Source organism: Sinocyclocheilus grahami, unplaced genomic scaffold (genome assembly GCF_001515645.1).
Source record: "Sinocyclocheilus grahami isolate Dianchi unplaced genomic scaffold, SAMN03320097.WGS_v1.1 scaffold19.1, whole genome shotgun sequence".
In the NCBI taxonomy this organism is placed as follows: domain Eukaryota; kingdom Metazoa; phylum Chordata; class Actinopteri; order Cypriniformes; family Cyprinidae; genus Sinocyclocheilus; species Sinocyclocheilus grahami.
Window position 1 is genome coordinate 486,627 of NW_015505198.1, and position 18,769 is coordinate 505,395.

General features: G+C 35.4%; 2 protein-coding genes across 3 annotated transcripts; both read left to right on the forward strand.

The window, feature by feature from the left end:
• Nucleotides 1-479: 479 nt before the first annotated feature.
• LOC107554503 (BTB/POZ domain-containing protein KCTD5-like) lies at nt 480-10,132 on the forward strand. Of its 2 annotated transcripts, XM_016237022.1 has the most exons (7): nt 480-722; nt 5,161-5,269; nt 5,380-5,471; nt 7,008-7,103; nt 7,233-7,343; nt 8,798-8,923; nt 9,607-10,132. In XM_016237022.1, exons 1-7 carry the CDS (start codon nt 519-521, stop codon nt 9,634-9,636), a joined length of 768 nt encoding a protein of 255 aa, XP_016092508.1. In that variant the 5' UTR covers nt 480-518; the 3' UTR covers nt 9,637-10,132. The 2 variants fall into 2 exon arrangements, with proteins under 2 accessions (XP_016092508.1, XP_016092515.1); XM_016237029.1 differs by lacking the exon at nt 7,233-7,343.
• Nucleotides 10,133-12,275: 2,143 nt separating this feature from the next.
• On the forward strand, nt 12,276-17,591 carry ube2ib (ubiquitin-conjugating enzyme E2Ib). Its single transcript, XM_016237105.1, has 7 exons — nt 12,276-12,511; nt 14,262-14,338; nt 14,533-14,616; nt 14,694-14,766; nt 14,841-14,950; nt 15,043-15,122; nt 16,771-17,591. The coding sequence occupies exons 2-7, from the start codon at nt 14,273-14,275 to the stop codon at nt 16,832-16,834; spliced, it is 477 nt and encodes a 158-aa protein (XP_016092591.1). The 5' UTR covers nt 12,276-12,511; nt 14,262-14,272; the 3' UTR covers nt 16,835-17,591.
• Nucleotides 17,592-18,769: the final 1,178 nt, after the last annotated feature.

Here is an 18,769-nt window from a genome sequence, read left to right on the forward strand (position 1 = left end):
CACAACCGCGTAAGAATACTTCGCGCTTTATTCTACGCGATAACTGCTATTTTTCACTATTAGGTTTCATAAATTACTTTGTTGATGTTTATTGTACTTGCATTACTGCTGACAGAAATATTATTCTTAACACAGCGTTCTTTTTTAAATATTATAAATTAACTTTATTTTAATCATCTTTATAATTGAATTTGTTATTTTCATTGTTATTAATTATACTGTTCCCGTCTAACAATTTTACTGCTAAACAATTTTTTTGTTACAGGTGAGTGATTCCCAAACACTGCTAAAAGTGCTTAAAAAGTATCGATTCAACAGAATGATTCGTTTTCGAATCCCTAGAAATTCGATCGCAAAACGCTACAGTGGGTCTAGATGTCGCAAATAACAACAGCCCGTGGCTTTTCAGTGTCTTGAGCCTAAAAACAAAAGTGAGGGGTGTTTCTCTGCGCCGTCTGCTGGTCACTGGAGAGGCGCGCGGTCACCGTTACGCATTTCAGCGGAGCACCGAGCGCAGGATGGCCGAGACTCACGGCGAGATCAGCGGCCACGTCTGCCGGCCACCGGCCCCGGTACAGACCTTTAACCACAGATCCTCTAAGTGGGTCCGTTTGAACGTCGGTGGCACGTATTTTCTGACCACCAGACAGACGCTCTGCCGGGATCCCAAATCGTTCCTGTTCCGTCTGTGCCAAACGGAGCCAGACCTCGATTCTGATAAGGTAACTACAGCTGGATTTATTTCATTTAGAGACCATTTCGCTAGTTCTGCTGTGGTGGATAACATAGCCTAATATGTTAGACCATTTATTTATTTATTTCATGTATAAGTAATTTATAAAGTATGGCTGGGGAAGTAGGTTAGAGAGTGCAGAAGTCTGTGAAACGAGACTCAAATACAGCCTCTGTAAAACCGGTTTCATTTTAAGTTCAAATAATATTATAATACTACTGACATTTTTTAGGCAACGTAAATTGTGAAAATAATATGTAATTTTATTTATACAAACCTATTGTTAGCCGATGTGAGATACTGTTATAATTCATATATGACCATTAATAGGAAAGTGCATCTACAGATCATCATTTCTAAACAATGTAAAGAAGCTGTGATGCAAACAAAAGCAAAGATGAAAGCTGTACATAAATAGTTTTTTTTTTTTAATACTAACAGACCATTTATTTTATTATTATTATTATTCACAAGACAAAAGATCTCTTTCTTCTCAATTTTGAGGAGTTTCTTTAAAATGGGTCATGGGTATTTGGCGTCATAAGTTCATAATCGCTTATATTGTTGTATAGAGTTATTTGTGTTGTTTCTATGGTAGCTTGGGGCTTGTCCAGATGGTTGTTTTCCTGTCGGATGGACACGAACAACGTCCGCTCTGCCCCTCTCCCAGTCCCAGAACAAGGTCTCTTCTGTTCTGCTCCGAGTGCTCATGGCTGGGAAGACGTGCGGTGGATGGTGGCACCTTGTTTGTCTGTGGCATCCTGGGGTGGCCTTGCGATGACGTCATCAGCACATCTGCCCCAGTTCTGCCTTGTAATCTGGACACAATCCCGCTTATGACACCTGAGCTGTGTCAGAGATCAGGGTGGAAAGGTTACGCTGCACGGGTCGGATCAGGCAAAGATCACTGGCAGAGGTTTCAAGTGAAGGCTTCTGATGTCTTAAATTGTTCCCAGAATCTGTTTTGAATCTGAATTTTGCTGCCAAAAAAACACTGCACTGTAAAGAAATTGCTAAATAACCTATAAATGTACATTATGTGCACTGAGAAAAATCTGGTGTAAAACAATTTTCACTCAGAAATTGCTAGTAAATTTCCCAATAAGTGACAAATTAATGCCCTAAATTAACTGTGAAATTTTCAAGTAGAAAAACTGAAATAGTATTTTCTCTGTTTTATTTTCAATTAAAAAAAAAAAACGTTTTTTACAATGTGGTTACAGCTAAATGAATGGGTAAAAAAATAGTAGTAGAAGTAATAGTATTATTTAATATGACAGACTTCAGTATGAATCAGCCTGACTACACCAGCTCCACAAAATTGCAGTTTTTCAGTCTAAAATCAAGTGACAACTTATGGTTGTAAATTCTTTGTTCTTTATCCAACCGCTTTGAATCGGAAAACTGATCAAATATATCAAACATTTTATTTAAAAATATTTTTAAAATTGAAAACTGAGTAGGAAACAGCATTATTGTGACATGTTGAATGGATGAAATACATATTTTGTAATAAAAAAATGAAATAATTGTCTGTAGTCTACATGATTATTAAATATGGCCTATTATTTGAATTTACATTAAAGCTTAAGTGCTATTCAAATGTTATAAACCGGTTTAAAAAACACTTTAAATCAGAAAACTGATCAAATACATCAAAAACGTTTAAATAATTAAAACTGAGAAGAAATAAAGATGATGTAATATAAAATAACTTCCTAAACTTTATGAAATCTTACTGCCTAATAATAGAATTGATCATTTTTTGTTAAAATACTTTATCTTAGAAATTATCTCATAATAATATCCAGAGATAATTATGAATTTAATATTTGTATTTTGATTCTTTTGTAAAAGTAAAAGTATGCACCGACCAGACCAGATTATTGTCTCCACCAATGGCGTTGGCTTGGGGGCGGGGCCACATGTTAGTTCAACCAATGCCAGATGTTTGGGAAACTTGTTTGAAACAGTAATTATTTTTGTGTTATATTGTTTGGATTTAGAAGGCGACACACCTTACACACTTCCTCTTTAAACCATGTCATATAATGATTAGTTAAAGTGCACATTTGTGATATCACTTTACTGTAACAAAAATAAAAATCATTCTGTCATTTGCACAGCGCATGTCACATTGTTTCGGGCTCGCGCAGCTCCGGCTGTCTCTCCTCCTCTCATCTCTCAAATCTCAGGCGGTAATCTCAAAATAACCCTAATCCAGAATAATCCTGCTCTCTAGGGGCTTTAACCCTGTAAAGAGCAGGAGTCTCTAAGGCTCTGGGAAATCACTCCACGCCGTTTGTGCCCCAGTTTTGATAAAAGGGTGATTTCAGACTCACACGCTGTTCCAGGTTTGGTTTGAATCGTCCTGGTTGAAGGCTGTGCGTTTATTTTTTATGACTGTGGCCTGCGTGCCATTACAGACAGATGCCGAGTCCCACAAGTGCACTTACACGCGCACAACGCATTAATGTTTAAACTCACTTTCCTCTAATGCTTCTCTTCACTCGCACGCTATACTGAAATAAAAACACGCTGTTTTTGGAATAATAGCGAGAACTTGATTTTCACTTATATGGGCCATTCTACAAAATTGGGGGAAAAAAAGTATTTTTCCTCCCCAAAAATTGTATGTCTGCAAATTGTATGATATCCAAGGTACACATTTCTAATTGTGCAGTTAATTCTCATATTGTATTTTCAGAATGTTTTGGAATATTTGTCCTCAAATTTGTCACTACCGAAACACAGTAATAATAATTTCATTAGAAGGGTTATATTGACCTATTAAGATTTTGCTTGCATCTACATTGTAAATATATAATTTTTGCTATTTTATAAAAAAATTTCCAGAGGTAAATCAATAAAAATTACATTTTTAACAATATTTCAAATGTAATTTATGAGATTTGTTGTATTTTAAATTTCATTTTTCTTTGTAAAAGGTAAAAAGTTGATCATACCGATTTCAAAGTTAAGGATTCATTAGTCTGAATATACATTGAACCAAAAACTATCATAACATCTTAGCTAATAATTCAGTTTTGACAAAACATCCCATGTTTCGGTAGTGACTGCACAATTTCGGTAGTGACAGTAATGCTTTGATCACATTACAGAATTTTAACTCACATACTAAAACACTACTAAAACATAATAAAATACAAAAAAATTGCATAACTGTACTAAAATTTTATTTCCCCCAAATATGAGGATTATGTGTTCCCTTTTGTCACTACCGAAACAATGATGACGTTTCAATTGTGACTGTTTCAGTAGTGCCAATTTAATGGGATAATACCACAGACTGTATAAAAACATGGACGTGGTGACCGTGACGTCACCCGTAGGTTTCTGAAGAGTGTTTTTGAAGCTCAAAGTGGGCGGAGCCGGCCGTCGCCATCTTGGCAGCGCGTCACCGCGAGTCACTCCCGGATAATTGAAAATGGGCAAAGAGGCGGGAGCTGTTTGCTGAAATCACGCCCACCTAGCTCGCCGCCGGTGACAGCAGCGGCAATCCACCTGTCACTCAAGTGGCCACGCCCTTAATTATGCAGAACTTTAAGGCTTAATATAATTTAAACGGATGAGTTATAAAAAAATTCACCCCCCTCACAGTTGCCATGACGGGCAAAATTAGCTATATAAACCAAAATCATTTTTTGAACCAAGCTGTAAACATGTTTTTTTCTGCTGTAAAGTTGGGCATTTTAACACGGGGAGTCTATGGAATTGACTCCCTTTTGCAGCCAGCCTCTAGTGGCCAGTCGATGAATTACAGTTTAAGTCACTTCCGTGTTGGCTTCACGAGAGAGCGGGAGGTTGCCGCTTGTATACTACAAAAAAAAACCTACCGAAACTCTACCAATTATTTCAGTAGTGACTGAACCTAGCTCAAAGATGCTAATCAGCACATGGTTAGCTAGCACAGTTCTGAACAGTTGTACAATTATAAAATCTAAATGTTAGGGAATAACTCCCAAAAGGTGTGCTTAATTGCAGAAAAAAGTTCGGTAGTGACGTTCCTTAAAGTTACACATAGATTTTCAGACTTTTGAAAACAGTTTACCTCAAAATGAAGAGACCTATCTATTGACACATTGTAGCTATGAGAGAGGGGGACACAGGAATATATATTTCCAGATCATAATTGTAGCGGTGTAGTAAAAATCAGTTTCGGCCAATGGTCTAAAACATACACTGTTTTGGTAGTGACCTGAAAAATGCGGAACAGTTTTTTACACAAATTTTCATAATGTACAAAGAAAATATCATATATATATATATATATATATATATTTGAATATTTAAATGCTTTATGAATGTTTTTTGATTGTGGGACAGCAGTTTGGACCAAGTCTGTAGAATGGCCCATATGTATATATAAAACGTTTTCTTTCTCTGTCTGTTGATTTCTACTGTAGGATGAGTCCGGGGCGTATTTGATTGATAGGGATCCCATGTATTTCGGGCCTGTGCTGAATTACCTGAGACATGGGAAGCTGGTCCTCGACAAGAACCTGACGGAGGAGGGTACGGCACACATCCACAGTCAAACTGACACGACAGACTGTGATTGCTGCTGTGTAGCTTTCATTCTGTTTGCGTGTGTGTGTGTGTGTGTGCGTGTGTGTGTGTCTCAGGAGCTCTTGAAGAGGCCGAGTTTTACAACATCACATCATTAATAAAACTCATCAAAGAAAAGATCAGTGAAAGAGAAGCCAAGACCACACACGTAAGGAAGCAGGAATACACAATTCACTCTGACACTTACACTTACACTGAAATCCTTTAAGATTTATTTTTAGATCCTTTTGTCAAAACAGACTTTAAACTGAGATATGCTACTGTAGGCGATTCACTGTGTTATTTTTAGTATCATTTTTATACTTATTTTAGTCTAGTTTTCAGTGATTTTATTAAGTGCTTTTGACATTAATTTTTTTGTAGGAATGTTGCTATTTATGTTTAATTTATTTGTACTTTTTTAAGTTCAGTTTTAGTATTTATTTCCATTTATCAATTTTAGTGCTTCAACCTAAACTTATTTCAGGTCATTGCCAACATTTCTACATTTTTATCTAACATTTTCTCCATCTGATATTTATATTTTATTTTATTTCAGTGAACAAAAATGTTTTTAATAGTTTTAGTTAATGATTAAAACCCAGGTGAATCATAAACTACATTACACATAAAATTACATTTAACTCAAAATATTCAATATACAAAGGTCTTGGATAATATTTAAGGGGGTCATATGATGCTCTGTCTGTCTTTCCGTCTATCCATCTATCTGTCTGTCTGTCTCTCAATCTATCTATCTTTCTCTGTCTATCTGTCTGTCTGTCTGTCTATCTATCAATCTATCTATCTTTGTCTGTCTGTCTGTCTGTCTCTGTCTGTCTGTCTATCATCTAACTGTCTGTCTTTCCGTCTATCCATCTATCTGTCTGTCTGTGTCTATCTATCTATCTATATCTGTCTGTCTGTGTCTATCTATCTATCTATCTATATCTGTCTGTCTCTGTCTATCTGTCTGTCTGTCTGTCTGTCTATCATCTATCTGTCTGTCTGTCTTTCCGTCTATCCATCTATCTGTCTGTCTATCTATCTATCTGTCTGTCTATCTGTCTGTCTGTCTGTTTGTCTGTCTATCTATCTGTCTATCTATCTATCTATCTATCTATCTATCTATCTATCTATCTATCTATCTATCTATCTATCTATCTATCTATCTATCTATCTATCTATCTATCTATCTATCTATCTATCTATCTATCTATCTATCTATCTATCTATCTATCTATCTATCTATCTATCTATCTATATCTGTCTGTCTCTGTCTATCTGTCTGTCTGTCTGTTTGTCTGTCTATCTATCTGTCTATCTGTCTATCTATCTATCTATATATATCTGTCTGTCATTCATCCATCTATCTATCTATCTATCTATCTATCTATCTATCTATCTATCTATCTATCTATCTATCTATCTATCTGTCTGTCTATCTAATCTAGATATATTGTTCAAAATGAAGATGAAAATGATTGACACTTTGTGGTTGTCAAAAGTCCGTTAAACTTATCTATAGTTAATGTGATGAGCTACAACTATGGAAATAAAGTTTCATTCAGGCATAAACAGGCAGAATGCAAATCCACATGTGCCTTCAGGCACACATATACAATAAATTAAATTAAATGTTCTTTATTTACATGTAGCGTGACAGATGCTTTACATATTTCACCATCCTTGTCTCTGTTTTCAGTCGCCGGTCAAGCATGTTTACAGAGTGTTACAGTGTCAAGAGGAAGAACTTACTCAGATGGTCTCGACCATGTCAGACGGATGGAAGTTTGAGCAGGTAAATCGAACCCGGCTTTAGTTCATCTGATCATTCCAGCTCCACAACAATCAGAATCGCTCCCGCCGATTCAGCTGACCTGCGGTGTGTGATGCAGGCCCTGCCTTACGCTCTGATTGGTTGTTGCAGCTTGTCAGTGTAGGTTATGGGCGGGCCCAGAAGTCAGAGTTTTTCCTGATTGTGTCTCGAGAGGTGAAGGGGGAGGAGTCAAGCCAAACTCACCCCGCCCACAGTGGAGAGGTGTGTCCCAACGATCCCCCGTCCTCCCACTAACCACTGCATGCTGATTTTCATTGCAATGGTCACAGTGAATGCTGTCGCCTGCGTGGATGTTGGTGATTCACACATGTTCTGCATGTTTATAATTGTGTTCACATGTTTTTAACAAGGGCAGAGTCTTTGCATTCAATTGCATTCCCGAGCATGTTTTTTTATGTGCACCCTGTTGTATTGTTTTTAAAGGGATTGTTCACCTAAAATTACCATTTCAAAACCCTTTATGTACTTCATTGTTAAGATATTTTGCACAATTTTCACATGGTTCCTGTGCAATGAAAGTGAATGGCAACCAATACAGTCAAGCTCCAAAATGAGGAAAAAAAGTAGAAAAAAGTGTGAAATCGCAATTAAATTAGAATCACAAATAGCTCTACAATCACATTCTTGTTAATATTAAAAATATGCCAAATGTCATGTTTCCATGACCAGTTGTCACTGAAGTCAAACCTGAGTTAAGGCAGGGGAAATGTTTCCAGTGATGCACAATCATTAGCATTTTAAGGTGGACTGTCGCTTTAAAGGAATAGTTCACCCCAAAATGAAAATGTACTAAACATGTACACTGGTCATCCAAGAAGTAAATGAGTTTGTTTATTCATCAGAACAGATTTGGAGAAATGTAGCATTTCATCACTTGCTCACTAATGGATGCTCTGCAGTGAATGGGTGCCGTCAGAATGAGAGTCCAAACAGCTGATAAAAACATCACAATAATCCACTCCACTACAGTCCATCAATTATTGTGAAGCAGAAAGCTGCATGTCTGTAAGAAACAAATTCAAGACACTTTGAACTTTGAACTTTGACTTGAACTTTTTCTGGCTAAATAAAGGAGTCCATAAGCTTCCTCCAGTGAAAAAGGCCATCCCCTGTTATTCTCTCACATCAAAATCCACCCACATATTGTTTAGACTGTTTTGGACTGTTTTCCCTTGTAAATGGTGCTTGCATATTTCTCTCCTGATTCAGACGAGATTACCTTTTCACCGGAGAAAGCAATACAATAAATGTATAGAAGATTCATATTTTAGTTAGAAGCAACTGTCTAAACGTAATGATAGATTAGTTTCAGACAAACATGCAGCTTTTCGTTTCACAAGACTGGTAGACTGGAGTCATGTGGATTACTTGTGGATGATTGTGATGTTTTTATCAGCTGGCTGGACTCTCATTCTGACGGCACCCATTCACTGCAGAGCATCCATTGTTGTGTGAAATGACAAATTTCTCCAAATCTGTTCTGATGAGGAAACAAACTCATCTACGTCTTGGATGGATTGAGGGTAAGTAAGCATTCAGTAAATTTTCATTTTTGGGTGAACTATTCCTTTAACCATCTATAGTCACTCACTGAGAACAGTTGTTAAACTCTATCTGTTTCTCTCCATTTTCTCTCTCATTCATGTTTTGTGTAGTTGGTCAATATCGGATCCTCCTATAACTATGGTAATGAAGATCAGGCAGAGTTCTTGTGTGTTGTTTCTAAGGAACTGCACAACCAATCATACAGCAGCTACACTCAACCCAGTGAGAAAGCCAAGGTAAGCGGCATGTGTGTGTACTAGCATACTACATACTACCGTTCAAAATTCTGGGCGTCAGTAAAATGTTTGCTAAAGAAATTAATACTTTTATTTAGCAAAGTCATGTTAAATTGATCAAAAGTGACAGTAAAATACATTCATAATGTTACTATTTTTTTCTATTTCCAATAAATTCTGTTCTTTTGAAGTTTCCATTTATCAAAGAATATTTTTTAAAAAGTGTATCACAGTTTCCATAAAAATATGAAGCAGCACAACTGTTTTCAACATTGACAATAATCAGAAATGTTTCTTGAGCAGCAAATCAGCATATTAGAATGATTTCTGAAGGATCATGTGACACTGAAGACTGGAGGAATGATGCTGAAAATTCAGCTTTGCATCACAGAAATAAATTACATTTCACAACATATTCAAATAGAAAACAGTCATTTTAAATTGTAATACTATTTCACAATATTACTGAATTGAGTGTATTTTTGATCAAATAAATGCAGCTTTGGCGAGCAGAAGACCCATTTAAAAGTCTGTAGTGTACATACTAGAATTCTTCAGCAGTAGTATGCATAGTATGTTATTCAAAATATGGCTGCTGTGTTTTAGGGTATTGGTGACAGTAGATTAGTGCAGATTAGTAATATTTTGTGGTATTATGTAAATCCTCTGCTGTTTTCCCTCAGATTCTACAGGAACGTGGTTCTAGAATATGATCATCTAGAGCTCCCGCGTTTTGAGACATATCAGCTCTTTCTAGAACATTCCATGAGCTTGTTCACTGGACACCTGACGCACGTGAAGAGCATGTCCACTGCAATCCAGTCTGTATGGTGCTTGTTTGTTTTGATCTTCATGGATTCAGAGACAGGATCTGGAGAGCTGGACCAATGTCAATCTCAGGGAACAAAAGGAAATGGACAGGTCACTCTGAATCACTGACCACCTTTTTGGTTTGTCTCCCTTTTGCTTTAATCAATAACATGAACAAAACCTGATGGCCATGTACTCCTGCATGATTTGCAATGTTTCAAAGAGCGTCTTGAGCTTCAATGGAAGCAGGAAAATCTGAACATCTGTACAAAGAGTCACATGATCAAGGTCATTTGATTAGACACAGATATAGTACGGTCTTTATTTAACACTGCTTCAAAAGAAAAACATATTTGAACTCTTTTTGTAAAGGTTTTTAAAAAAATCCCTTTTTTGTGGTCTCAGACTTTTGCACCCTACTGTCCAAATGATTTATGATTTATATATGCAACAAAAGTGATTTTGAAAATCAGTAAAAAAAAATTGGCAATAGCGCCATGTTTGAGCACACATTTAAATGCAAGATTTTAGTGCTGAGAAATATTTCTTGGTGTTGAGATTTTAGCTACACTACCATGCAAAAGTCTGGGGTTGGTAAGATTTTTAAATATTTTTGTGTAAGTCTCTGCATTCATTTGATCAAAAATGCAGTAAAAGCAGTAATATGGTGAAATTGTATTACAATTAACTCGCATGATCCTTCAGAAACCATTCTAATATGCTGATTTGCTCAGTTTGATAAATAGAAAGTTTAAAACAGCATTTAATTGAGATAGGAATATTTTATAACATTAGAAATGTCTTTACTGTTGCTTTTGATCAATTTAATGTGTCCTTGCTGAATACAAATATTTTCTTGAAAAAAAAAAAATCTTACTGAGCCCAAACTTTTGAATGATTTTTTACTCCTTTTAATGTGAAAATTCTCACTTTTGCACTACTGCTATTATTATTATTATCCAGCCAATATTTCAGAGGTATCGGTGAACTGCTGCATGTGTTAGTGTATATTATTACTGAATACTTAAAGGAAAGGAGCGTTTCTGGTGAATCCTGTCCTGATCTTGCACATTTTGGTATTTACTATATATCCTATAAGGTAGCAGCGTATGCATTTGTATAACTTTTGAAAATGCTAACATGTAAACCTGTTCTGCAAAATCCCGTCACTGTAAAATCTAAGTAGTTGAATGTAGCGGCACACATCCACACACTTTTAAAATATATAAGCAATTTCAACAAATAGTCACATGTCTGTGTGCTTTTTACTGCCATTTTGAAAAAGAAAAGAAAAATAAAGCTATATATTAAAAATACTTTTTAATTGTAATAAAATAAACTTTCAAATTTGAATTAGCAATAATGTTGCTTTAGCAACTAACTGAACATAAGCTGAAGCACTAAAATTACTCAAACTAAAACGGAAATAAAAATAAAGCTAAATAGAAATATTAACAACTAATAAAAAGGACAAGTATTTAGCAAAATGATTAAAACTGAAATTAACTAAAAATAAAAGCTAATTCAAAATATTAACAAATAGTATAATAGCATATAAATAATACTGAAATAACACTGATTGGAAATTCATGAGGCCAATTTATTTACAGACATTAGGCGTTTTCTCTCATTTCATTTAAAATATTCTAGAATTAATCAAGCTCACCCAATTCTACATTCACAGCTCCACCGTGTGGTGATAAAAAAATCAGTTTACAAAAGTCAATAAATACATACAAATGTTGTAACCAAACAGTTGCTGGTCCCTATTGATTCCATAGTATGGGAAAAAATAATAACATAGAAGTCAATAGGAACTAAGGTATATTTTTATAACTGGAAAGCTGTATAAACGAAACCATGAAAATTAGGCCTCAGTTATGATTTACACTGTATGTTCACTTCAGCAAACTCTATGAAGAAAGCAATCAAAGCACAAACCTGCACCTGTCTCCGAGCGGTACAAAGATATTTCTACAGAAAATTCATACACATCTGGAACAACTTAGAGTTTTTATTTTTGGGTGAACTATCCCTTTAATATTAGCAGAAAACTTCATTTGACTCTCTTTGAAAGCTCAAGGACTCTAATTATATTCTCCATTTTATTCATGTGGCTTTTTGAACATCCAGGACAAAACAACTACGTTATTAAGTTTTTTTTATTTTTTATATATATATATATATATTTATGGTTAGTAAACCTTCCGATTTCTTTGAAACTGTATAGAGTTAATATAATATATTCGGCATTTTATTTATTAATTTATAAATTTGCCCTGATAGATAGATAGATAGATAGATAGATATAATATATTCGGCATTTTATTTATTAATTTATAAATTTGCCCTGATAGATAGATAGATAGATAGATAGATAGATAGATAGATAGATAGATAGATAGATAGATAGATGAATGGATTAATTTTTTTTATTCTGGTACTGTACCTTTAAATGTTAGCCGTCTAATGGAATGCCTGCTCTAAATTGTTTCCACCGGGGTAAAAATACACCGTCTAATTTTCCTAAACACATGGCGCCTGTTTGTCAACGCTAAAATATTTAAACAATTCTATCTGTTGAACGGACAGCATTCGCGTTATCTCGACCGACACAGAATTGTCCTGCAGGCGATCTGCGCGTCGTGCCGCGGGTCCTGATTAGACTGCTTCAGAACCGAGTGTGTTTTCGCGAGGGAAACTTCACAGCTTTGGTTCCGAGTCAAACACGATTCGAATACGCGGGCCCAGAAGTCGAATAACACTGGGATTCACAAGGTAAGGCGGTTCTGTCGGCACGGTCGATGTATTATTGTGTTTTTGCTGGCCGGTAGACGCTCGCGTCGGTTTTGTTTGGCATGGTTGCTGTGTGAACGCCAGCTCGCGAGTTTCTTTGTCCCGCGCGCTCATGAACAGCGTTCCAGCGCTCGACTCCATGTTTATTGACATTTTATGAAGTCCTAATATTAAGTCACAACCTTCCTTGATTATGGAGTCATAACGTGGAGTTAAAATTCCATTATGTCATAGTGTAGGACGAACTTCTATTATGATGCCATTATGAGGACTGAGATGTGGCTCCATAATCAAGCTTGCAAACTTAATATTATGACATAATCTATCATACAATATAATCTGTAGTTAACAACCTTTATTATATCGTCGTAATGGGAAGTTAACATCCTCAGTTTTGATTGTGGTGTAATGAAAATGTGCTTAAGTGCATAGTGTGACTTCAAATCTGCATTATTATGTCATACTGTGGATTTCATAACATTTAAGAAATCTTGATTATGGCATTCAGAAGAGACATTTGCACATTAGTTTTATGATTGCCCAATATCCAAGCAATTTTGGTCTGACCTTGGCTCCTATATATTCGATTCTGCCAATGCTACTTGTTCTTTCAGTCTAAAAGACATACTTTTTTATTATATTGATGATAAAAATAGACCCCTAGAGTATATTGTTAACTTCTTTATTTTATATGGCAAATTCTTTATTCATGAACAAAAGTTTGCAAATAATATTCCATCCTATCCCCATTTTAAAACTGAATTAATATCACTTCTTAAATCTCTTAGTTATATAAATAACAAAAGATCCCAAAGATTGATCAAATATTAGGAAGAAATGTTTAAAGAAAAGACATGTATTTAAAAGCTTTCCCTGTATATGAATGTTTGTATGTTATTGTTTTCAATAGTGGTAAGGCATGCATTCTTGTGTCTCCTTGTCTTGTCATCTTTGGTTTTTCATTGTTTTTTTTTTTGTATAATATTTTTGTTTTCTATCTCTTTGTTTTATTATATGTATTTGTATGTAATTCCTTGACAATGTTCTTATGCTATTGAGTATTAATTTAAAAAAAAAAGAATTCTTGATTGTGATAAACCAAATAAAGTATATAAATCAAGTTAACTTTATTTTTTTCCCAGAAATGCTAGTTGTTGTTATTGCATTGGACTAAAACAGCCTGGCTTTTCTCACAACATCTCTATTGTTATTTTACTTACTTTATTTACTTTTTCTTTTTTGGGAATACTAATCCATAATTAGTTACTCCTGTTGTGTTCTCAGTCAAAAATGAACAGCCTACAAAAAAGTTTACCCTGAAGCTACCATATTAGAATGATTCATTTATTAACTCATGATGAGCTATAACGATGTAGTTTACGTGATTTTATATTCACCAAAATGTGTGTGAAGTTTTATTACTGATAAAAAAAAATCTTTGAATATTAATTTTGCCTGGCTGCTAAAAATTGCTTTGGCATGCAAAAAAAAACAAAACACAATTAGTTTAAAAATCCTTAGAACTTTTCTCAAGTGCATCCGTCACAGGCAGGTTTATATGATGGGTACTATACATATTCTAAATATTAAATATTCCATAAATGATCTACAAATATTCCATAATATAAATCTTTTATAAGAACTACAAATATTCTAGTTTCTAAGTATATTGCACTTGCTTTCTCGTTTATTTATTTAGCATATACTCCGATAAATGTGCATTTCTCCATAGGTTCAGTGGTCATGTCTGGCATTGCTCTGAGTCGACTTGCGCAAGAGCGCAAAGCATGGCGGAAAGACCATCCATTCGTGAGTAACCCTTATATTCTTTTATTAAATTGACTTGCAGTCCACACAACAATCAGTGTAATCCCATGCACATCTGTTCACTTCTGGATATATTCTACAAAATATACCTTTGTTTTATTATGAACCCTGTAACACATGAGCATTGTATCCTCTGGTGCTCACTTAGTGCTTTTGTCTCGGCCAAATGTCCCCAGGGCTTTGTTGCTGTGCCGACGAAAAACCCTGATGGTACCATGAATCTTATGAACTGGGAATGTGCTATTCCAGGAAAGAAGGGGGTAAGACGGTTCCTTTTAGCTTTAATTCGATTAATCCGCTGTAGCATCATGTGAGATCTCTCTCCATCTCTCTCTAGACTCCATGGGAAGGAGGTCTGTTTAAGTTAAGGATGCTGTTTAAAGATGACTACCCCTCATCACCCCCAAAATGTGAGTTTTGCACAAACATATCCAGTCCTTGCTGCCTGGATCACACCTCACGAATGCTTGCTTCTCTTCCGAAGGTAAATTTGAGCCTCCACTGTTCCATCCGAATGTGTATCCTTCAGGAACAGTGTGTCTTTCCATCCTAGAAGAGGATAAAGACTGGAGACCTGCCATTACCATTAAACAGGTCCATTGAAAGTCTAGTCGGTTCTATTCTAGTGCTTTGTGTTCTACAGTGCTCTTTTATAAAAGCTGATCTTGCTGTTTTTCTTCCTTCAGATCCTGTTGGGGATTCAGGAGCTGCTAAATGAACCGAACATACAGGATCCGGCTCAGGCAGAGGCGTACACTATATACTGGTATGATAAGCTCAAGCTAAGAGTTATAGAACATAAGTGTTGCGTAGTTCCAAATTTGAGATTTCCAATTGACCACTTGTGAGGTTCTACTTTAAGATAAAATAGAACCTCACAAGTGGTCAATTTGAAATGCTTCTCAAAGAAATAGCACTCATAATGTCAGCCGTATGAGAAACACACACAAGAAAGTGCAGGTTAGCATGTTGCTAAGGTAACAATATGGTAAGCACAAGGATGCACATAAAAATGTTGGGATTCCATAACAAAAAAATAGAATATTAAACCCCATTTCCACCACTTGAGTTAATATGAAAAATATTATATTAGTTAAATATCATAATTTCTGCTTTTTTGTCTACTTTGTGTCGAACGTAGAATTTAGCAGTCATCTTGAGATTAAAAAGTCAAAATTATGCAACAGTCAAATTTGATAAAAGGTCATTAAGGTTTTTTTTTCCCTCTTTTGTTTATAATTACCTTGTCATAATTATGCTATTTAATTTAATTTAGACTTTTTATGTCTTAATTACAACTGTCACATTTGACTTTTTTTATTTTTTTTTTTAAGATTTATTTTTTGCGTTTTATGCCTTTTATTTAGATAGGACAGCAGGTCGACAGGAAGTGAAGTTGGTGAGAGAGAGAGGGGGGTGGGATCGGGAAAGGTCCACGAGCCGGGACTCGAACTCGGGACGCCCGAAGTGCAAAGGCGCTGCCCACGAGGCCATCGGCGCCGACCACATTTGACTTTTTAATCATAATCTTTACTTTTTATATTGTAATTTTGACTATTACTTTTGACTTTATCTCAAAATTATGGATTAGTATGTCAAAATTTGGTCTTTTTATATAACATTGTTTTATCTCAATTATGAACCTTTATCATACATATCATACATACATATCAACATTTAAAATTGACTCTCAATTTTGACTTATAATTGTTTTTATCTGAGTTTTTATCTTAATTGTGACTCATAGATTAGTATGTCATCATAATTGTCTTTTTATATAATTGAGTTTTATCTGAATTATGAATCTTTATCATAATCAACTAAATTTTTACTTGAATCATAATTTTGAGTTTTTAATCTAAATTATGACTTGATGTCATAATTGTGGATTAGTATCTAATAATTTTGGCCTTTTTTTCTTTTTATCTCATAATTATGACTCATAATCGACTGTCGATTTTAATGTCATAATTAGGACTTTCAATTATTGACTTTGGGAGATGGGATACTAAGTAATAATTATTATATAAAAAGACAAAATGATGATATACTTTTATCTCAAAATTTAGATCTATGACGTAATTGATTTACTAAAGCATATTTTTTTTAAATGTGGAGGAAATGAACTTGCATCTTTTTATTAATAGAACTATTTTTTTATTAATACTTGAGTATTAACACGCATACCATTGCAGTGCATTCTGGGATTTGCCTAATACACAAAGGATGAGTGCAGATCTGTCTTAGATTTGTAAGGAAGCATTATTTTGCAGCCTAGTGTTTGGAACATCCTTCACTTTGAAAGCACACCTATGACACCTTATAATGTTCCCTAGGTAGGCAGCTCACTACTTTCATGACACTGAATGTGAGATATTTCTTGTATTGATCGCTCTGTCTGTTTGCGTTTACAGTCAGAATAGAGTGGAGTACGAGAAGAGAGTTCGTGCACAGGCCAAAAAATTCTCCCCGTCGTAAGCGAGACGGAGGGATGGACGAATGGAGAGAGGGAATATGTGAATACTCATGCTATCCTCTCATCGGGACTAAAAGGACTTAAAAACATGACGTTTGTGCCATGGACCCCGACCCCTTCCCCTCCACCACAAAACATTACACTCTTCCACACTCCTCTTCCCTTTTAATTTCATTTGCTCTCCGTTCCCTTTAGAACGCAGTCACTGATTCAGTATCCACAGATCTTTTTGCGTTTCAAACTGGCTCGTACGAAATCACATTCACAACTTCAGATCAAAGTCTTCGATCAAAAGCGGACTGTTGGGATTTTAGCTCTTTATTCATTTGGCGTGTCTGTCTGCGTTCGCTTGTATACACTCGTCATTTTATTATGTTCGTGAGGCTTTGTTTGCCCTTGAGTGAGTGAGTGAGCGAGTGCGTGTGTCCCGCGTGGCTCTGGTTTAGGTTGGTTTATTACGTTACGTGTGTGGGATTGTGCCTCATGGTGAAGTTTCACCCCAGAATGTTGATCTAGGACCAGTTTCTTCTCCATTGGACGTGTTTGTATTTGACCAGCCGCGTGGTCTTAGATCTGTCTAGGATTGTCTAATGCTGATTCGTCGAATAAAGTCCAGAATAAATGCTCACGTGAGCAGCAGAACCAGAGTCCAATTCTCTTAAACATGCTGTACGTGGGTTCTTGTTTGTTTGATGGGAACATGTCCTGCGTTCACACTGATTGTGTCTGTATGTTTAATAAAACTCTTTCTACAAAATGCGTTTGCAGACTGTGTGGATTGTGCCTCATGGTGAAGTTTCACCCCAGAATGTTGATCTAGGACCAGTTTCTTCTCCATTGGACGTGTTTGTATTTGACCAGCCGCGTGGTCTTAGATCTGTCTAGGATTGTCTAATGCTGATTCGTCGAATAAAGTCCAGAATAAATGCTCACGTGAGCAGCAGAACCAGAGTCCAATTCTCTTAAACATGCTGTACGTGGGTTCTTGTTTGTTTGATGGGAACATGTCCTGCGTTCACACTGATTGTGTCTGTATGTTTAATAAAACTGTTTCTACAAAATGCGTTTGCAGACTGTGTGTGTGTGTGTGTGTACCCTGATCAGATGTGTTTCTTATATATCGGATGCATTGTTTAAAAACAGCTTGATGGAGGGGTGTTTAAACTTGGCACAGCGACTTAATGCTCATGACTCGCTAAAAACAGAAAAAGGGTGAGATGTGACGGCCAAAGTCATCCATGTTAACTGAGTTGATATATCAGAAATCATACATATGGCATTTTTATTTATATAGCTTTAATGAACATTTAAACATTCATATTTACAAAAAACTATAGCATTGAACTGAAAGCATTGTAGAACAGCTTTAAATATAATTTAAAAAAGTACAGAATAAAATATGCTTAGTACAAAAATAAAAAAATTTAAACTTTGCAGACAAGTTTGTACTTTGTTTACTTTTTTTTTTTTTTTTTTGCCTTAAAATGCCTCAGTTTTGTCTTCAAATGTCTGATTATATACTGTGTTTACTTGATTGTAACACAAATTACATATGATTCAGCTATTTAGCAGGATTTGCTTATTAAAGCAAAAAGCAGGTAAGCATGTGTGGATACATTTATTTTTATGCTTTTGTGCAAAGAGCAAAAGCACATGTAGTATATAAGCACATAACGTAATACGTAAAAATGAAAATACATTCCATATTGTTCAAATTTAGCCTTGTTTCCAAACTTGAGCCACATGTACACTACCGCTCAAAAAGGGGTTGGTAAGATTTTATATGTTTTTGAGACTTATGCTCACCAAGGCTTCATTTAATGTTGTGAGATATTATTACAAATTAAAATAACTTTTCTATTTTAATATATTTTAAAATGTAATTTATTCCTGTGATGCAAAGCTGAATTTTCAGCATCATTCCTCCAGTCTTCAGT